This window comes from Nuphar pumila, chromosome 6, assembly GCF_984573655.1.
Source record: "Nuphar pumila chromosome 6, dmNupPumi1.hap1.1, whole genome shotgun sequence".
Classification (NCBI taxonomy): domain Eukaryota; kingdom Viridiplantae; phylum Streptophyta; class Magnoliopsida; order Nymphaeales; family Nymphaeaceae; genus Nuphar; species Nuphar pumila.
Window position 1 is genome coordinate 114,603,598 of NC_143254.1, and position 22,341 is coordinate 114,625,938.

General features: G+C 39.5%; 1 protein-coding gene across 4 annotated transcripts; it reads left to right on the forward strand.

Moving 5' to 3' along the window:
• The first annotated feature begins 663 nt into the window (after positions 1-663).
• LOC149835793 (F-box/LRR-repeat protein 10-like) lies at positions 664-17,805 on the forward strand. Of its 4 annotated transcripts, none has more exons than XM_090008750.1 (5): positions 701-1,015; positions 1,096-1,301; positions 1,419-1,512; positions 15,483-16,037; positions 17,467-17,805. In XM_090008750.1, the coding sequence occupies exons 1-5, from the start codon at positions 803-805 to the stop codon at positions 17,473-17,475; spliced, it is 1,077 nt and encodes a 358-aa protein (XP_089864876.1). In that variant the 5' UTR covers positions 701-802; the 3' UTR covers positions 17,476-17,805. The 4 variants fall into 4 exon arrangements, with proteins under 4 accessions (XP_089864874.1, XP_089864876.1, XP_089864877.1 ...); XM_090008751.1 differs by having other exon boundaries at positions 15,483-15,713; XM_090008749.1 differs by lacking the exon at positions 17,467-17,805 and having other exon boundaries at positions 15,483-15,713; positions 15,825-17,421.
• The last annotated feature ends 4,536 nt before the right edge of the window (positions 17,806-22,341 follow it).

The following is a 22,341-nucleotide window of genomic DNA, read 5'->3' on the forward strand; positions in this document are numbered from 1 at the left end:
TAAGGTAGGGACTAACTTCCAAAAAGTTAACACACTGAGAATGAAGAGCATTTTTGGTATTTGACCATGTCAAAGTAGCAGCTGTTGACAGAAGAACCAAGGCAAGAGCTGATTTATAAAATGGCAAAAGGCATGAACTATTTTGCAAATAGGCTATAAGGAAGGGACCAATCTACAAAAAAATCCTATTTATTACTAATTAACAACCCTATGCCAGGCCAACTGAGCCCAGCCAACTGCTCATTGTCGTGTTGGGCTTGTCGAGCTTATTTCACGAGTTCAAATAAATTCTTTATGAGCTGAACACAAGCCACGCAACGAGCGGGTTGTTATGTCATAAGGATTAATGCGAATTCTGACACGATTCGTACAACCATTATCTTAATATTTTAAAATAAATTTTCTTATTATTTATATTAAAACGTTAAAAAATAGTTTTAATTGATTAAAAAACTAAAAATTCAATGTGCTTGTGGACAGGATTTTGAACTCGCATCCCGTGTCCTCGTGTCGACGTATCTTTATGAGAAAAGGCCAGCCCCTACACGAACCGACCCAAGTTACGAGCTGGCATGGATTGGGTCCATCTACCAGACCCACATGAACCAAATGGACATTCGGCCTTTGCCTATAATGAGGCAATAACAGCAGCACTAATGCCTCATGATCGATTGCTTCCAAAAGCGAACAAAAGCGCAACTTTACTCTGAAATGAAACGGGAGATCTGTTCACTCGGTCATCATCCGAGCCTACCAAGTACCTGAGAGAGAGAGAGAGAGAGGAGGAAGAATAAGGGGGACGATGCCTCGAACTCCGGCCAGCGCCGGCGCTGGAGAAGAGGAGGCACGGCCGGAACCGGAGTCGCTGTGCCTGGAGATTCTGCCTCAGGCCCTCCTTCAGACCGTCATGTCGAAGCTCGACGTTTCCTCCCTCTGCTCCGCCGCTGCCGCCTGCAGAGCCTTCAACGCCTCCGTCTCCCACGCCCTCTCCTTCCTTCCCGCCTTCCATCTACTGGTACCTCTCCCTCTCTCTCATTTCTCTCTTGCTTTCTCTCTTCCACTTCTGATTTTTTAGGGTTTCGTTTTCTTCATCAGGAGATCGCTCCGAAGCCGGAGATGGTTCCGCGGTTGCTGCCGCCGAACCCCTGCCTCAAGAGCCTCAAGCTCGACTGCGGGCGCCTCGACGATTCGTCCATCTCTCATCTGGTCAAACCGTCCCTGCACGAGCTCTGCCTGCAGAACTGCGACATGTTCAGTTCGAAGCTTCTTTCCGAGATCGGGAAGAATTGCAGGGATCTGAGGTCTGTTTTCGATCTCCGTATTTGCCCTTACTGCGCCTTCTTTTGATCTAGGCGATGTGTTTGCGGCGATTGTGATCGTGCGCAGTGTTGTTCGTTTGTAATGTGTTTGTTCTTTAGGTCGTTGTCTGTGGGGCTTCTCTCTGAAGGGCACGACTCGCTCATCCAATGCTCTGATCTCGAACAGTTGCTGCGGGGATGCTCTAAGTTGGAAGTGAGTAGGATGAATATCTTTCTCTGACTCGTAGTTGCCTTTTTTCCTCTGATTGGATGCTTCTATAGTTGGAGAAACTCTTGAACTTTAAACCGTCCATACTTTCTCCTCTCCTCCCCCCCACCCCCCTTTTTCTTTTCTTTTGGGTAAAGAACATACAATCGTTCCTCAACTGCTTTCATACAGCTAGATGGTACAGACAGACCAAGTATTGGCAGCTAACTAATTGGACTTCGAATTAATTTCTCAAGCTGCAGGATTATTGATTAAAAAATTTGTGAAAACAGGATTTCACTCTCAGGCTGTTTTTCTTACAAATAGATAAAATTTCTTTTTTACTTAGTTCAAGTTGACCCATTCAAGTTTCATGCTGTTTTCTTGTTCATTCTGACAAAACATTGCCGTTCAAACCCGCTAACTTTATATAAGTTGTAAACTAAAGATACAATTTCCCAAGTCTTGGGACACGTCCCCATTTTCAAACATGAAAGATCATATGATATAAACAGTGCTTCTATTTCACTTTGATTCATAGCTGGTTGCAGAAGAGGTGTGTATCTTTAGTGGAGCCTTTAATGGTAGCAAATTTTTAAAAAGGATGAGAGCTGTTCTTAAATACTTGGTCATGCCTCTTCTTAAAGGATCTTTCATAAACTTTCTATTGGGTTAGATGTGTAATACCTATGAAAGAGTATAATTGTGTTTGTTTGCGCTTTGTCCTTTGCAAAGAGGGTATAGCTTTACAAATCAATATAAACAAACATCTTATCTTAGAGTAAAAGAAAATTAAAGCGCTTGCAATTCTTACGATTTAAAGAGCAAAGTAATTTTGTAGGCATCATCTTCCTAAATTGGAGAGATGATATGGTAAATGTGCATCTTGTGCATTAGTTCTAGATCAAATTCTTAATGGTGCAATTTTCAGAATTCTGTTGGGTGCATACTTATGTAACATGAGTGCTTCAAAACACCCGATGTACCTATATTAGGGATGTTAATGGATCAGATTTTATCCGATATCTGACCGAATAGGACTCTATTTAGTTGGATTTGGTAAGCCAAAATCATATCCAATTATAACCAGATGCAATATTGTTTTGAGTTTTTTTATACCAAATTGGACAAATATCTGGATTTGATGGATATCCAAATCCGTTTACATGCAAAAAACAGATTATGGTATGAGATTTTCATTGTCGGAATCCAAATCCGAATTCGAATCTGTTTAGCCAACATCTGATTAGGAGTATGGTATTGGCTGCATCCGATCCAAATCCAAACTGTTTACATCCCTAACCTATGTTGACACTGATATTTTTTGGGTGTTGGTTGCTTCAGACAATTAGAGTGCTTTCACATACAAACAACATATAGGATACATTATGTACTTCTATGCATGTTTTTATATTTTACATTCTTTTCTTCATATTTTGGTGGAGTTCCCTTTTGTAGCCTCTCTCTCTCTATACACATGCCCACATGCACACACACACACATGGTGCTCAGTTTACATTTAATCACCTGAAGTTTCGTAATTGTAAAATAGATGCTCAAAGTTTGATAAAATAACTCAAAAAGGTGTATTGGTTAGTCTCTGCTCTTTTATTGAATGAAAACCATGAAGTTGAAAGTAAATTCACAATTTCATCTTTTAATGTTTAATTTACTAATCTGCTCTAACTTTTGATGCTTAGATGCTTAACCTTTCATGAAATTCCTAAAACAGATTTTCGGTTAATCTCTGTCCAATTTGTAAATGAAAACTGTCCAGCTGAAAGTAACTCACAATTTCATCGTTTAATGTTTGAGTTTCTTACTAAATCTCATTTTAACACGTATTTTCTTCCTTGAGCTCTTTCTTCTCTAAGTCTCTATTTGGAAACTGTGCATTGAACGGAGTTTGTGGATTTAGAAAAGTGAAAGCCCTTAATTCTTGGAATAATTTCCTAAAATAGCTGAAATAAGTGCCTCCATTAATTTTCATCTATCATTTACTACACATGGTAAAGAAACAAAGTGACTAACAACTTATTTTTCTTCAAAACCCAAGGTTTGGGTTTTGAAGAAAAATAAGTTGTTAGTTGCTTTGTTTCTTTACTATGTGTAGTAAGTGATACCTATAGTGAAGGGGATGAACATTAATGAACTCATTTCAGCTATTTTAGGAAACCATAAGGGTGTATTTCAAAATTCTGAAATAATGAAAATTAACATATTATAGTGACATATATATATATATATATCCTAAATTAGAATTTAGTAAATGTTTCTACAGTTTTAAGTTTTTTATTTTTAACACATGTTTTTGTTTGCATTTCTTGTTGATAGATGCACCCCACCATGATGCCTAGGTGCCTATTAGTACCTTTGACTATATATGGTGGATTTGGTTGATCATTGCCTAATCTAAGATGTGCTTCTTGCATTTTCATGGAGATCAATTTAACCCAAGTTCATTTTGACATTGAAGGTTTTGCAATAGCATATCTTTACTAGTAGAGAGGAGATTTTAAGGACTTCATTCTGAGAGGCCAATGAAGCTAAATCTTTTTCTTTTTTGCAAATATTGAGATTCTTAGTAAACTGCAGCACAAACTATCGTGGTATAAAACTCATGAGTCATACTATGAAACTTTGGGAGAGGGTGATTAAGTATAGGTTGAGGAAGGTTGTCATGATATTGGAGAATCAATTTGGTTTTATGCCTGAAAGATCAACTATGGAAGTTATACATCTTCTTAGACAACTTATTGAGAGATATAGAGAGAGGAACAAAGATTTGTATATGTTTTTTATTGATTTGGAGAAGGCATACGATAGAGTACCTAGGGATGTTCTTTGGTGGACAATGATGGAGAAAGGTGTTTCTCTCAAGTACATTAGTATAATTAAAGATATGTACGAAGGAGTAATAACCAATGTCCGCACTTGTGGAGGGGTGACAACCAATTTTTCTAACGGTTGGGTTACATCAAGGATTTGCATTAAGCCCTTTCCTATTTGCTATAGTGATGGATGAGCTTACGAGATCAATTCAAGAAAATGTGTCGTGGTGTATGTTGTTTGCTGGTGATATTATTTTGATTATTGAGTCTAGAGCTGGGGTTAATGCTAAGTTAGAATTATGGAGACAAACATTGGAAGCAAGAGGTTTTAAGTTAAGTAAGAGTAAGACAGAATATATGGAATGTCGGTTTAGTAAGCAACAAAGTAGTGATGGGAGTGTAGTGAAGCTTGGTGAGCAAGAAATACCGGTGGATGACTGTTTCAAATATTTGGGGTCTATCATTCAAAAGTATGAAGAAATTGATGGAGATGTAAATCATAGGATAAAGTGCAACTGGAGTGTTGTGCGATCGTAGAATGCCATTGCGGTTGAAGGGAAAGTTTTATAGGACGACAATTAGGCCCGCTTTACTATATGGTACAGAATGTTGGTTTGCCAAGAGACATCATATTCAAAAAATGAGTGTAGCTGAGAAGCGTATGCTTAGATGGATGTGTGGAAATACAATAAAAGATAAGATTCGAAACGAGGAGATACGTAAGAAGGTAGGCGTTGCACCCATTGAAAATAAGATGAGAGAGAATCGTTTACGGTGGTTTGGACATATTCAGCGAAGGCCTAATGATGCTCTAGTTAGAAGGATGGAGAAATGGGAAAATATATTAGTTAAAAGAGGTCGGGGTAGGCCTAAGAAGACTTGGATGGAGATGATAGGAAAGGATATGAATGCTTTGAACCTCACCGAGGAGATGGCATTGGATAGAAATGATTGGAGGAAAAGGATTCATGTGGAAGACCCAGAATGATTTTCTTTTTTGGTTTATATCGCCGACCCCAATTGTTTTGGGATGAAGGCGTAGTTGTTGTTGTTAGTAAACTGCAAAGTTAGTCAAGTATGCTTCCTTGAGGAGGGGGGGGGGGTAGTTTGAATCAGAGTTGTTAGTATCGTATTGTAACCCGTATCAGTAGTATTGTAAAATTTGTAATTTTTGAAAAAAAAATTAAAATTCTAAAAAAAAAAACTCATAAAAAATAGCAAAAATTCTAAAAAATCATAACACATGAAACAATGATAAAATGCACAAAATGCAGCCATAAAATCAGATATGAACTATGACACATAGGTGCGAGTGTGAGTGCGGGTGAGGCGCCAACTATTATTGATTTAAATTTGAAAAAGAAAAAACATTAAAGGCAAGCAGGTTACATCTGGTTGAAGTTGACAAGTGTCAGTTGATGTGACAATACAAGGGTCACGTATCTTCCTTTGACAAATTTTTGTTTTTTGAGATAACTCTCTCTCTCTCTCTCTTTGTATTCCAGCAAGATAAAGAAGAAAGAGGAGGACAACCCCAACCTTCTCTCTGTGTGGGTAGGCAACCCTCTCTCTCTCTCTCTTTATTCCAACGAGATGAAGAAGAAAGAGGAGGATGACCCCAACTCTCTCTCTCTCTATTTGTGTAAGCAACCCCCTCTTTTTCTCTCATAACGTGTTTGCTGCACTCGCACCTGCATCACATTGCGTCGATGCGGGTGCGATGGCCCTTTTGCCGAGTCCCTGTGACATAGCATATGAAGCATTTATGTTTGTATTAGTTGCATAAGGTATCATCATACATCAACTATCTCATAAGAACAATGCAAAATATTAAGTATCTTGCAATTAAGAACATGCCATAAGACTCATACTTTCATATTACATAAAAAAATATTATGACAATAGTTGCACTCGATTTTCAATCGGTTTTCGCACATTACTTGAGTGCCCCATTGTCATGCCAGATCATCTGATGTCATCTTTGTTGGAGGAGTGTGGAGCTGTTACGGACCCCTACCTCAGGTCCGACCTGCCAGTCCCAGATCCACCCTAGATCCGCCCAGCTAGAGTCCTGCCCCAACTGGGATTTGCGCAGAAGAGCAAAGTAGTACCACTTCTCTCTGGACTCTCTGAGATGTGCGCAAAAGAGAGAGAGAGTCTCACTTCTCTCTGGACTCTCCCAGAGTGGGACGCTTTCCCTGGAATCCCATCCAAGGAGGGAGACTATAGATGTAGCTTTATTATTTTGCCCTTCTTTTGTTCTATAAATAGGCTTGTACATTCTACTTTATTTCCAACGAAATTTATTGAGTTTAGCCTATAAATTTTGTTCATGGTTGTGTGGTTGCTTCTCCGAGGGAAAGATTTTGCTCCCTCACCCGTTCGTCCACCCCCGTTCATTGTTGGCCAATTGGGAAAGTCTTTGCTCCCTTCCAATCGCGCCTTCGCCCTCCACCATGCTCCTCGTGCCCATCATGTATCCATCTTCCTTCCTTCTTATCAGATTCAGCCTTTACCGTGTCCCTGCCTAGGACACACCCCCTCCTCTCTTGCTGATTGCATGACCATGTCCCCTGTCTGGGACACAACCCTGTTGCATGCCCGAAGGGCAACACCTATCACCGTATCCCTTGCCCTGGGACATAACACCCCCAGTTCCAACTGCACTCCCTAGTGTCAGCTTGCCCTGCGCCCTTGTGGTGCGTCTTTCCTGTGCATCTCTCTCGGCACTCCATTGCTGCTCAACCCGCGCTGTGTCCCTTTTAAAACTCCCTACTGTCGCTGCATCAACCCCCAAGCCATCGCTGCCCCTATAGCCCAACAGATCAGGTGTTGCCTCCCACAAGCACACCCTGGATCTTTGAACCTTGCCCGTGCCTTGCGCTTGGATCTACAGAGCCGACCTCTTGGGGATTAGACTCTGATAATTAGTATCAAAGCAATTCACCTTGTGCGCCACTCCAAACAACAGTTTCCTCAATCGATGCAGCAAGGGCCCACGCCCTTACCACTTTTGTTTAGGTATGGTTTGATGCACGTATTAAATTTTGAGTAATATTTTTGCATTGGATTTTATCGTGTGGAGTCCTAGATGAGACCTAACACTGATCTAACTTGAATACAGAGCATTCATTTTTGTTTCCCATGCGCGTGACAATTTTTGGATCTTCAAAGAGCCAGACAACAGTCCCGACGACTTTGTAGACGTGTGGCTGAATTTTTCCTAGCCTGCACCGAGCCAAATACATATTTTGGTCCAACCTAGGCACTTTTGGAAGGGTCTGACCAACCCAGGTGTTTGACTGTTGTTTCGTGACATGTTTGTCTTGTGTTCGGAAGCCCCGCGTCTACCCGGCCGTTTGCGCTCGCTACGCTTTTGGTATCGTTACCGTAAGTCTTTTTGTATAACGAGTCTCATCAATGATGTTCCACACCCTTCTTGTTTTCGCAACCTTGGAAACCCGCGATATGACTCGAGCGTAGGAGATATATGGTGAACTCCGCACCACATTCAAAGCGAGATTTGCTTAGGTCGACGAACACCATCGAGAGGATCGTAACGAGAAATTCGGTTTGGGCGGCCAGGCCTCAGGGTCCACCGACGAACCTTATCTGGCCTGCCAACCCGGTTCAAATTTTCCAAATTTGCACGGGTCGACCATGTGAGTTGGTTATTTCGGGTCAAGCAATATTTTTGGATTGCCAGGACGCCCGAGGAGGACTGGGTGGTCTTTTCCTTGATCTATCTCGAGAAAGATGCCATCCACAGGTATCGCTGGTTGGAGTCCCAGCTGGGGACATCGACTTAAGAAGGATTTTAGTGATATGATTTGGGTCCTCTACCTACTTCAATCACCATATATCATTGTTCAAGATTCGCCCACAGGGCAGCGTTATCAACTACCAGGAAGAGGTGCCCCAGACAATGAGGGTACTGGGTAAAATCGCACAGTTGGTGATTTTGGTATTTATTGATACCGGTTCGACGCACAACTTTATGTATGCGCAAATGGCTAAAAGGGCCAAGTGCTCAACCACCCCTTAGCAACCTTTTGAGGTAGTGGTTGGGAATGAGAGCAGACTTAGATGCACTGCCCTTTGCCCTAGAGTTTGGCTGGAGATCCAGGGGACTCTTCTGACCACGAACATGTTTGTAATGTCGATTAAGGGTGCAAACGTGGTCCTGGGGATGCAGTGGTTTCAGTCCTTGGATTTTGTCATGTAGAACTTCAAGGACATGATTATGGAGTTTGACTATGAAGACCACTAGGTTTCAATTTGAGCTCCTTCCATGACACCTTCCTCTCTGGTTGAGTCTAAACCATGGTTGCCAGTTGAGGAAGCGGGATCGGGAAGCGATACGGGAAGCGGGAGCGGGAAGCGAGGCACTTTCAAAATTTTAGGAAGCGTGGGACCACTTAGGAGCGATTCGGGAAGTGTCTCGGAAGCGACCTAGGAAGCGTCTCAGAAGCGACCTAGGAAGCATCTCGGAAGCGAGGGGGAAGCGAAAAAAATAAAAATAAAAAAAATAAAAAATACAAAAATTTTGAAAAAAATAGGGGAAGCGAGGGGGAAGCGTGATGGGAAGCGTGCTTCCCATTAAAGGGAAGCGCGCCCCCCATTAAAGGGAAGCGCGCTTCTCAAAAAAGGGGGGCGCTTCCCCCCACGCTTCAGAAGCGCGACGTTCCGCGCTTCCGAAGCGCGCTTCCCCTTTTAGCTAGGCGCTTCCGATAACCCTGGTCTAAACAACTCACCAAGGTTGTTCAGGAGGGAGTCTCTCAGATAGGGTACCCACGACTCCTACAGAGACACTGGCCGACCTAGAGGCCTTGTTGCAGGAGTTGAGCATAGTGTTTGATGAGCCTAGGGGCCTACCACTTTCTCGGTCCCACGACCATCCAATTTTCATCGAGCTGAGCTCGCGAATGTACGAACCTACAAATATGTGCATACTCAGAAGCTGGAGATTGAGTGTCTTGATTAGAGAGATGCTCTCTGATGAGATCATCAAGGCTAGCAAGAGTTTGTATTCTTCTTTGGTTCTTTTGGTGAAGGATGGATCTTGGCGGTTTTGTATAAATTACTAGGCCTTAATCAGATCACGATTAATGACAAGTACCCGATTCGGGTAATCAATGAGTTGTTGGACAAGTTGCCCGGGGCACATTACTTCTCGAAGCTAGACCTCTGATCCATCTTTCACCCGATCCACATGGCACCAGATGATGTGCATAAGACCACATTTCGGACTCACGACGGTCACTATGAGTTTCTGGTGATGCCTTTCGGTCTCACCAACGCACCAACATCTTTTTAGGGCCTGATGAATGATGTATTTCGACCCTATCTATGTTGATTCATACTGGTCTTCTTTGACGACATACTGATCTACAACCCTTCTTGGGAAGACCATATGCGCCACCTGCAGATTACCTTGGAGACCCTCACTGAGCATTGGTTATATGCTAAGCCGATCAAGTGCAACTTTGGTTAGACTCGTGTCCATTACTTGGGACATGTTGTTTCGGGTCAAAGTGTTGAGATGGACCTTGAAAAGGTTGAGGTGATGCATTGTTGGATGGTACCCTAGTTGCTCAAGGGATTGTGGGGATTTCTCGGCCTTACCTGGTATTACCGAAATTTCGTTTAGGGGTATGCTCAGATCATCCACCCCTTGACGACCCTTTTGAAGAAGGGCGCCTTTCAATGGAACCAAGAGGCTACCACGACCTTTGAGTCTCTGAAGGAGGCTATGACTCGGGCGCCTGTTCTAGCCTTATCGGATTTCACACAAACTTTTATGGTTCACACTGACTCATCTGGGCCCGGTATAGGGGTTGTTCTTATGCAGCAGGAACACCCTCTCGCTTACTTCAGCAAGGTCATCGTCGCTGGGAAGCGGGACCCGTCCACGTACGAGGAGTTCATGGCCGTCATCCTGGTTGCGGACAAGTGGCGACTATATTTGATTGATCGACACTTTATAGTCAGAACTTTTGATAGGAGTCTTAAGTATATGCTAGACCAACGGGTGAGCACTCCTACCTAGCATAAATGAGTCTCAAAGCTCCTAGGGTACAACTTTGAGATTCAATACCGCAAGGGTGTCAGCAATCAAGTGACTGATGCCCTCTCACGACAGGGACACGAGGACAGGTTGACGTGTTTCGGCATGACTGTTGTCACCTTCCCTTTCTTGGACGACCTCCAACGGGAGTATACGGTGCACGACTTCCTCTCTGTTGTACAAGCGTAGATCCAGAGAGGCAAGACTTCTGGTTTTGAGATTCGGTGAAACTTGGTGATCCACCATGGTTGGATATTAGTTCCTCCTAAGTTTGACTTGACGACTCTTCTTATAGAGCAGTACCACGCGACTCCCACAGCGGGTCATGAGGGGTTCCAGCGAACCTATCAACGTTTGAGTAGGGAGTTTGCGTGGAGGGGTACGAAAAAGCAGGTTCGATAGTTTGTGGAGCAATGATGTGTGCCAGAGGGTCAAGTATGAGATTGCCTCCCCCATCGGATTATTGCAACCTTTTTCAGTGTCGGGCCATGTTTGGGAGAACATATCGATGGGCTTCCCTCCGTGTAGGGAAAGTCCATGGTCATGGTTGTGGCAAACCGTCTGTCGAAGTAGAGACACTTTCTGGCCGTATCTCACCCATATACCGCCACATCCATCGCAGAGTTGTTCGTACAGGAAGTGTTCCGCTTGCACGAGATGCCCCGTACCATTGTCAGTGACATATATCCAATGTTCATTTGTATCTTTTGGATAGAGTTCTTTCTATTACATGGTACCAAGTTGGCCATGAGTATCACTTATCATCCCTAGAAAGACGGACAAACCCAAGTATTGAACCGATGTTTGGAGGACTACCTCCACGCCTTTGTAGGTGACAGACCCAAGGCGTGGGTGAGGCTCTTCCTGTGGGCCAAATGGTTCTACAACACAATCTATCACTTCTCTATTCAGGCGACCCCATTTCAGGCAGTGTACGGATGACCTCCATCGACTGTAGCCAACTATGTTGTGGGAGGTTCTCGAGCGGACACAGTTGAGTCGGCTTTGCTAGAGAGAGACCACTTCTTACACTTACTGTGTAAGAATATGGTTGTCGCGCAGGTGAGAATGAAGCAGACATGATCAGAGACATCGACCCCCAGGTCGTCGCTGCCCCTACAACCTAGTTGATCTGTGTTGCCTCCCACGTGTGCGCCCTCTATCTTCAAACCTTGCCCGTGCCCTGCGCTTGGATCTTTCAAGTTGACCTCTTGGGGATCAGAGCCTAACAGGAGCCTGATTTTTACCTTGATATAAATCTTTAATTTTCGCGGATCAAACTTTGTGGTAAGTTCGAGGCAGAAATTTTTTGAAGAGCAACTTTGTAATTTTACTCATAATAAAGATTTTTTACCTTAACCTATTTTCTTGAATGAAAAATGGTGGAAATGCATTTTTTTACCTTAACCCATTTCTTTGGGTGAAAAAATGGTAGAAATGCACTCTTGATGAAATCACAAAAGCCCTCTCAAGCACAAAGATCAGCCCCTAAAACGGTATCACGGCTCTTAGGGTGAGTGAGAAGCTCTCCGGTATGTTCTATACAATTGAGGGTTTTGGCCCTCAAAAGCTCTTTAAAACCCAAAAACATAAAATCATGGTTTTGCCCATTTTCAAGTCCGCAGACACCATATCGTATGATACAATATGATTTGACACCGTGTCGTACGAGACATGTGATACACTCGTATCGAGATATAGGTGTGTATCATATCGATCTCTTGCATCGATACGATACGAACAACATTGGTCTGAATAATCAATTGTTTAGAACTTGTGAAGATATGGCATAGGCTTAGCTTTCTTCCTCAACTACAATTGGTATAAAAGGGTAGTTGTTTGTGTTAATATTTTTTCATATGTCTTTTAAGAAAAAACATTTTATTTTAGATGTATACTTATTCTTATATGTTTGTTAAATTTTTTTATTCTCATAATAAATTTTTGACTTAAACCTTATTTTTCTAGAGCCTGGTCATATGGATGGGCTGCTTACAATACTAGTATATATATTGTAAGAAAAAAGATTACAGGCTCTCGTTTTATAGTTAAATGTGACGGAAGGAAGAGCAAAATGTGGCAAGAGGGGAAATAAGTGAGACAAAAGAAACAATGAGAAGAAAGATCAACAGTTCTCAACTATAAGTTGAACAATCACTTTGTCATGACATTTAGAGAGAGAGAGAGAGTTATTCCGAGCCCCAATAAAATGAAGAAGATTATATGATAAAAAAAAGTAATCTGTAAAATTCTTGAAGTTTAAATGGAAGATTGCTAGGCTCTTTTAAAAACTAAAACTTGAAAGGAGATTTGGTGCTAGAGATATTCATTGTCACCATGTAATCTATACTTGAGAAGACAAAAGATGGTTTGTAAAATATTTAAAAGCTTCTTTACTTTTGAAATATTTGTACACTGCACATGAAGTGTCCAACACTTGAGATATCATGTCCAAGAGTATTGGACACTTTGAGCTTCAAAAATAATCATGTCCAAACCATGTCAAGAAGTGTCGGTGTTGGACACTAACAACCTGGGTCTTTAGGAGTGTCCAGGTAACACAAAGGATCTGTAGTCGATTCAGTATTTTCACTATGATTCAGGAAACACATCAGGTGTGAACCAAGAAAGGGCCATATTTAACACAACCCATTTATAAATGAAAAATTAGATATCAAGTTGAATGGAAGGAATGAGCTAAAGTTCAGTCTCTCAATTGTGTGGACCAGGAGGAAAAAAAAATGTTCCATTAATTTGCTTCCCTAAGATGAACAGCTGATAAATTATCATCTCTGAAAATTGAGAATTGTGGAAGATTTCACCTCCAGATTATTTTTCAGCAAGATTTCAAGCTTGCTATATTCAACTGTGGAAGGTTAGGAATTTCCCTTTCGCTGTCTTGAATAGTATTTATAACTAGGGGTGTCAACGGGTTGGGTTTACTCGGACCCGACCCAGACCAAACCCTATAAGGTCCGAGTATGGTGACAAATAAAATCTGATTAAGACCTGGGTCTGGACCCAAAGGTCCGATTAGTACATAGACCCAGGTATAGTTTATGAAATTTTATACCAGACCTGGGCCCGACCGGAGTTCTGATTACAACCCGCAATTTTTCAATGTAAAAATGCTGAAAATTATTATTTTACTGGGTATGGTCCAGGTCTGGTTCATGTAGTTCGTATCGGGTCCGGTATGGGTTCTCTTATAGTAGACCCTATTAGACCCAGGTCCGGACCCGATACCATACTCAAAAATCTGGTCCAAGTCTGGTTCCACCTGTGTCCGAACCAAACCCAACCGGTTGACACCCCTATTTATAACTCTTTGTTGAAAGTCCTAGTTTATAGGTAGTTAAGAGGACCATCTCGGATATGCCCTTGAGCAGAGGCCCCAGGTTGGATTTTTTTTTTTTTAGATAGGCAAGCTGGGGTTAATCTGACCTCCACCAGTTATACAACCATACCATTGGGATTTGAACTTGCAACGTCCCAACACAAGGTGACGTGCACTCACTTCTCCTACCAGACAAGTGGAGCCCCTGTTGAATAAAATATTATGCAGGTGTCTAGAATCTAGATTTTAAGTCTGAGGTTACTCAAGGAATTGCATAGGTCTTTTTTGGTTTTGGTTCCTAAAGAATTGGATGAAGGCATTTCTTGTTTCAGTATATTTCATTATTAGGCAGTCTATAAAATTCTAGCAAAGATACTTGCAGATATATTATGCAGTTGTCTAAATTTAAATGTTACTCAAGGAAATGAATAGGTCTTTTTTGGTTTTGCTTCCTAAAGAATCACATTAAGGCATTTCTTGTTTCAGTATATCTCATTATTAGGCTGTCTTTATAAAATTCTAGGAAAGGTGCTTGCAGAGAGGTTCAAGGATGTCTTGTCTCACATAATACCCCCACAACTAAAAAGCATTTGTAGTAGGTAGAATTGTTCAAGAATGCAACCTCATTGTCAATGAAGAAGTTCACTCTATTCAAGCTAACGGAGAAAAAACATTCATTCTCAAGCTTAATTTGTAGAAAACTTTCAAATCAACAAGTTGAGACCTTTTGCTCTTTTGCCTGGCTGCCAATATGCGTCCTATAACTACAACATGGGGAATTCAAATTTATATTTCTTCAGCGCATAATTAAACTTGGCTTGCTCCAGTGCATAATTAAACTTGGCTTGCTCCAGTGCATATAGAGTCCTAAATTCTCTTTCAAACTTATCAGCCTGGTCTTACCTCTTTGAACTTTTGGAGTTAAGCTTTTCCAAATATCTGTCATTGGTAAACCGGATTATGGCTTACTAATCAATATCTAAACCAGCTTTCATGGAGTCTTTATTGTTCCTAAATCATCTCAGCATAGTCTTAGTTCTCTACGTAATTGTGATGGTTCTTTCTATGTGTCATGCATAAGTTGGATCTACAATATCTGGAAGCATCATATGACTAGCAGCTTTCATCAGAGATGAACGGATTGACCACCAATGTAAATAGTGACTGGATTATGGATCTTCTGGTAGGCACATATAGTACCTGGTTTACCAAAACACAATTAATTGGGATAATCCATGTCTATATCCTTAGCTTGATTTGGTGTCAAACATCAAACTCTCGCACCGAGTGGTTCAGAACTTATAATCTACAAGACTGTAATCTTGCATTCTGTAAAGCATTGTGTTATAAAACCAGAAAAATCTATATGATGCTAATGTTATGCGTTTTTGAAATAGGCAGACCGATAAAGTTTCATGTATATGGCTGGTGCATCCATTCATAGGTATCTTGCCTGTCCTAGCTTTCCATGCTGACACCAATTACTTTTGTTTATACGTTTGCTTTTTCTTTCTATTCAGAACCATAAACTTAGTTAAAGTTTGTTAGTTATGAAATATGTATCTACATGTGTGTTCTGGTTTTATATTGGAGTTCTCTGCGTGAATCTATATGCATGAATCTGTGTGTGTGTGTGTGTGTGTGTGCACGCGACAGTTCTTACTTCATGCTAACTTATTAGTTTGATGCCTTCTTATTTATCCCGAAACTAATCTATTTTGCATTATCATGGTCGGTGCAGTCGTTGATTTTGTTACTTAGCATGTCAACATTTGTTGGACACAATTTCTCACAAGTCTGGGCATTGGCATCAGAGAAACTAGTTGTTCTGGAGATTGGTTTTATTCTGTCAGGAATGGTGAGGGAACTTCTCAGTCTGGATGTGGATATTCAACGTTTGCCGAACAATGCAACCATTTTCCCCAGTCTTCAGAAATTATGCCTTTCTGTGGATATCATCACAGACTCTTTGGTCAGTACAATCTCCAGGGCCCTCATGTCCCTTTCTCATTTGGACCTTCGTGACGCACCTATGATAGAACCAATTGTAAGCTTTGACCTCACTAACTTTGGAATACAACAGATTAATAAAAATGGAAAACTGAAGCATCTTTCACTTGTTCGAAGCCAAGAATACCTACCGACCTACTTCAAACGAGTGAATGACCTTGGGATCCTCTTAATGTCAGAAACCTGCTCAGGTTTGGAAAGTATTCATCTTGGAGGTTTCTGTCGAATCACGGATGCAGGCTTCAGGGCCATCCTTCATTCATGCTCTAACTTGCATAAGCTTAAGGTTTGGAATGGAACCCAACTAACTGATTTGGTATTTCATGACATCTGTGCAACCTCTCTTTCTCTAACATGTGTCGGCTTGAGATCATGTAAGTTGCTAACCGATGTTGCCGTTACACGATTAGTCTCAAACAAGGATCTCTTGATTTTAGACTTGAGAGGTTGTCGTGGGATTGGTGATGATGCTTTGAGGTCTATAAGTGGTCTTTGTAAGTTGAAGAGCTTACTGTTAGATGGATCCTATGTTAGTGACACTGGTTTATCTTATATTGGTCACGGTGCATCTTCTTTAGTCTCATTGTCTGTACGGGGTTGTGCTAGACTAACAGATAAATGCATATCTTCTATATTCTCTTCTCCCCTCAGACGTTCCTTGCAAGTTCTTGACCTCTCTAATTTACCTAATCTAACGGATGATGGAATTCTAATGCTGGTAAAAGGTGGAGTTTTCCTTGCAGAACTGCGTTTACGGGAGTGCCCATGTATAGGGGATACTTCTGTCATGGCTTTGGCATCAATGCAGGTAGAAGGTGGGAGGCGTGGAAGTTGTTTGCGTTTATTGGATCTTTACAATTGTGGTGGCATTACCAAGCTAGCATTTCGTTGGTTCCGGAAACCTTATTTTCCCAGATTGCGATGGTTGGGAGTTATGTGGAGCATTAATAGGGATATGGTTGAATCTCTGACCAGAAGCCGCCCCTTCTTGCACATTGCATGCCATGGAGAGGAGCTAGGTTCCGGCTGTTGGGACTCATTCAGCAGTTTGTGTGGGAGTGAGTATGAGGAAGTAGATGAACTAGAACAGTGGCTGATAGAAGGAGAGGACTGGGAAGAAGATGAAGAGATGGAAGATGAATTTGTCTGACAAGTTTTAGTTGTGGTCTAACCTTGTTGCCAGACTGGCTTGGCCGTGTTTATCCTAGGGATCAAGTGCGCATCTCATGGATTGTACTTGGGTGGAGGCTTAAAGAGATTGTGGTGTTTGGGGAATTGCCTCTTAGTGTGGAATGCTGATGTTGTAAAGGTAGTTGGTGTCAGTGGGGTTTAGATTGCTGCTGTTATTCAGTAAGTTCAAACATCTCTTGAAGCTCGAGTTTATGCATGATGCAGGTGGCTCAACCTGAGTCGTATAGGGCGCAGATGGCTTACATGTCAGTGTCTAGCCATGAATACCCCGTGTGACTAGGAGAATCAGGCTTGACTTGCCTGAAGAATCTTGAGTGCAGTCAAACCTTATTTGGGTGTTGATGGTCATTAAAATTGTTGTATCTTTATGCTGATTTATTTTAACCATCCTTGCGGAACATGCTTCCCAGTATTTGTAATCTTCGTCACAGAATGTAATGACTTTATTTCTTTGCAATGATATTCCCTTGGTGTGTAAACTTGTTACTGCTCATGAAAGAGTCTGTGATCTCATGCTTTTGCAGGTACTGTGAAATTAAAAACTGATCAGTGCTGCTGAATCCACCGTGGCTATACTTTGCATGTCCAGATTGAAGCGGACCTTGATGCTAGGAATGTTTTACCAAGTGCCTTCTAATCTGTTTGTACTCACCAAAATACATGGTTTCATTCTTCCAATAGCAAAAGTGAAGTGTTAGAGTATTTGCAACCAGGTTTTGTTTCATCTATTTTGAAGTTTACGAGATATGCCTCTGTTTGGAGCGGTTTGGTTTAATATGTGGAAAATGATCGTACTCTGGCTAATTTTATGTGATTCCCTAAAAACCTTACAATTTTTAAATTCTCTTGATATCTAAAATCGTAAATATCTAACTTGTTAAGACACTTTTACCCTTTGTAACTGCGAATTTATGTATTTTTGTGATAAAATTGTACCTTCCATCAATATGTTTAACACACTCAAATCTAGAATCACATGTTTTCTATGTGAATTTAGATCTTTCGCACCGGCATAAATTTATTCGCAAAATTTTGATGAAACTGAAACCCTCAAAATCGCAAATATCATACTATTTTCGCATATAATAAATATTTTTGCCTAAAAATATTTGTGAAACATCTCTCGCAAATAACATACTTCAGCATATATCTTAAAATCACATAAATTTATGTGTGAAACACTTACCACTAATTTTTCAAATAGCTTATGTTTTCACATATATTGCACTCTCGCATGAGTATTTGTGAATCTCCAAATATCACAAATATCGTATTTAAATATTTGGAAAACTATGACAAATATGTGATATTTTTTATTTTTATAAATTTCTCGAATCATATAGAAACTTGTTGTCTCCAATTAGTTTATTTTTGCATAATTTAGGGTTTTTTTTGTCTTTTCTCTTCAACGAGTGGTTTACAACCTGCTTTCCTTTCGGCTACTAATTTTGACCACTATTTTCAACTCATTTATGTATATGTTCGCATATATCTTTCAAAATCTCGTAAAGTATATTTACAAAAGTCCTATTGATTGGCAAAAATTTGACTGATCGACAAAAATTGAACAATTTTGTAAAATCATTTTTTCATTAACAATTGCAAAAATTGAACAATTAATATGATTAACATAAAATTAAATACAATTGATTTGTACAAAATCAGATAACTTGAAGTTTAGCAATTACAAAGTTACATTCAATACATGGGCTTTATTACAAAGTTATAGTAAAAGTTTAACTTGATTCATTTAATTACAAAGTTTAACTTGATCCATCCAATTACAAATGTAAGTTTAACTTGATCTATTATAAAAATACATAATTGTCCACATCTTTGGTAACTTGGCAGACTCTTCTGACACATCTCTAACCGATGTCTTCGCCTTTTTATTATCTTTTGCAGCCTTTGAAGCCCTTTCCTTCATGTGCTTATAGAATTTGATCATATGATTTCTTATATTTGTGACATCTTGCTGAAAATAACCTTTTATTAGTAAACAATTAACTACAACTAATATATCAAACTAGTGAACAACGGGCATATAAACACATACATGCGTGAAGTTCAATCTTCAATTTCTGCTCAAGTACTGCATATATTGTATGACAAATATATCACAGACATACCTGTAAAATGATGAAATACCAAGTGAAAAATATGTACATGTATGACATAAATTAATAAACAAATACAAAGTAATTGCCCATTCTCTTATTGAGGAATACCCTCCATCCTATGCGCCATCCAATCTTTATAACAGTCAAACCTAAATTGCGCTAAAAAAAATGAGCTTGCAATGCATGCACGAAAAGGAAATAATAAACATATAAAAAAAAGAAGATAACAAACATACAAAAAAAATGAGTACTTTATTGAGTAAGTTATGTTATCATAATATTTTTTGAGGTTTTTATCTGTTAAATATGTATTCGACATAAAATTGTACAACCTGAAGTCATTTTTCTTCATATTAATTTCTCAAAGAACTTAGTGTTCGTTGCCTTAGTTGAAAGGAATTAAAAGCTACAACATAAATCTAGTGTAACGTCATTGTGCACATGAAAATGTATTTGTAAGTATGCAAAGTTGTGTAAAAACATACCTTGTCAGCATAAAAAAAATAATATGGAAAGTCGTTGCTCTCCAAACAGTCAGTTGTCCTTTAATTGCGATCATTTACTATGAACAAACAAGGTTTACCAGTTAGTTTTTATTAATCGGTAGTAAAACAATATAAACATCATTTTTATAACATAGAAAAATATGAGGTAAGGTAAAGGGTCTTTGATAAATTATCTTTTTTTATATCCTCGTTGTGAGCCACTTGCATAATTTTTATGAATCTTGCTAGATGCTACATAGTAAATTCATGGTAACAAAAGAACAAACAAAATTATGTGCAAACGTAACAAAAGAAACAACCAGATTAACCTGCAAAACTAACACCTATATCGCTTGCTAAGAGAGTTTTTTTGTCAAACTCATACTCTTTTGGCTCTGGGGTGTTCTCTTCTATAGTTTTTAACAACAAAATAAATTGTATATGATTAATATCAAATATACACACACGATTCAGATAATGTTTATATCTCATGTACAATCGTTTGTTCCTTGCTCTTCGAAACTTGGGGCTCTTTGAATCTCTCTTTTTTAAGAACATGGATGACCATATATCTAGAACTACCTAGATATACACATAAAGAAACAACTAATTAAAAGATACTGGATATGCACACAAAGAAGCAATTAATTAAAAAACACTTGATATGCATGCAAAAAAGCAATTCATTAAACAAGTACAATGTATGCGGCGAGATTGGCCACACTGTACTTGTATGGCACAACATCTCTATGTTCTGTTCTTCGTCTATTAACCTTAGGTCACCCTGCTTTGCGAACCACTTTTGGTAGATAGACAATTATAAGAGTAGGTGGAGCGATGTGTGGGACATTATCTGCTATTGAGAAGAATGAATAATGATTATATGCAGTTCGATACGATTCAACTTTGAACCACTTGTTGCAGTAATCCTCTGATAGGTTGCCCTCATACAAAAATGCATGTGATCACATGTTCGCAAGGAATTTCGCTAACCTATCACTCTTCACAAGAGCACAAGTGCCTCTAAAGATCAACATTATCACTGTGAGATCGATCGCAGGCTTCATACCGTTGTCGAAGGCAATGCATTACTTGCATAAGTATTTGTTGTACTATTTTCTTCAGTTCCTCTAGATTTTCTTTGACCTTCGACACCACAACGCTTGTCATATGCTGCCTCACAATCTTTCTCAAAAAGTTTCATTAGCATAAGATAAAACTTTTTAATAAGTGAATTTAGGGGCTTGTCACATATGACAATAATTCATGAATTGAAGTTTTTCGCTATATTAGATGTTAAGCAGCCATATCTTTTCGCTTGAAAGTGATAGTTAGCCTAATGTTTCAGATCCACGTCAGTGGCAATATAATTATATGTGTTTGTGCTTTGTTCCTTAACTTTGTCAAGAAAATAATTACATTATTGTTTCGTGGCTGCTCGAGTTGCACTCCACCAAAGTGCATTGAGTTGTGAACTAAATTTCTTCAAAAAGTTCTTGGTCAAATGCTTAATGCAAAATCCAACATGACATGTAGGCTATGTACGAGGGACAACATACTTTAAACCTAGATGCCTATCTGAGATAACTATCAATACTTTTCTCTCTCTAAACTCATTGAAGTGTATGAATTTATGCTTTAATAACTCTAAAAACCACGACCAAGAATCTTTAGACTCTTTATCAACAACTACAAATGATACCAGAAATATTTCACAACAAAGATCAATACTATGGGCCGATAACAATATACACACGTATCTTCCTTTTAGGAATGTGTCATCTACCATAAGAACTGGAGGGCATTCTTTCAAAAACCCATTAATGCTTGGTCAGAAGGATAAGAACATGTACTTAAATCAATTTTTTTGATCGGTCTTAATATACCCTAGCGATCCTCAGTTAGCATTCATCAGATGATCCAAATATGTGGGAAGCATCTTGAAAGACTATTTGAATGAACCATATAATGCAACCTTAGTGTGTTCTCGTCTATGCCATGCTTATTTATAACCTCCATACCTTCCTCGCGACTGATGTCATTTACGATTTTTCTTAGAGTTATCTTCGGGTTATCGTGCATACATTTATGAATAACACTTGAAATTTACATAGAAAGCATTTTCTCCACTACAAAGTTGTTCAGTGATCCACTGCATGTATCTTCGTTATCATACATCTTTACTTGAAAAAAACCCACTCTGTGTACTTTTGTGCAATGGATCCTTCAGTTGCAATCAATCGTCATATAACATTCTTCCTCGTGTATACGATAGTGACTCTGTTATTACAGCTCTTTAAGAATTTTGTTTTATAGTTATTCACGATCACATGATCTTTCAAAAACTCGCGACAATACTAAAAAACATTATCCTAAAGTTTTTTATTTGTGGTTTTGGGCTACAGGCGAATTTCAAAAATTTTAGGGCATTGGAAGAAATACATCATATTTGTTGTACAATACAGTCATTTTTTGTTTAGATTAGTCGAATCCAGATCTAATTTTATCTTTTTCCATCCGACTCTGAATCTAAATCACATTAGGTTAGATCTGATTAAGTTGGATTCGGTAATGCCTAGATCCGATCCTTTGACATCCATACATAGTGTTGATGTTATACATTGTTTTTGCAGCATCACCATATCATCTTTCTAAAAATATTGTATGTTAATCCCCAAACTCATATTTCTAAATATAATTTTGCTTCGAGACACATTGAAAATGAATATGAAGCCACAAGTATTTTAAGATGCTCTCCCATTTCAAGGACTGTGTTTTCAACCGTTTCTACTGA

Bases quoted from the DNA above. Each gene is read 5' to 3' on its own strand.
- LOC149835793 (XM_090008748.1), top strand. From the start codon at position 803: ATGCCTCGAACTCCGGCCAGCGCCGGCGCTGGAGAAGAGGAGGCACGG. The intron at 1,302-1,418 runs GTCTGTTTTCGA...TTTGTTCTTTAG, and splicing joins AAGAATTGCAGGGATCTGAG to GTCGTTGTCTGTGGGGCTTC. The intron at 1,513-15,482 runs GTGAGTAGGATG...TGGTCGGTGCAG, and splicing joins GGGGATGCTCTAAGTTGGAA to TCGTTGATTTTGTTACTTAG.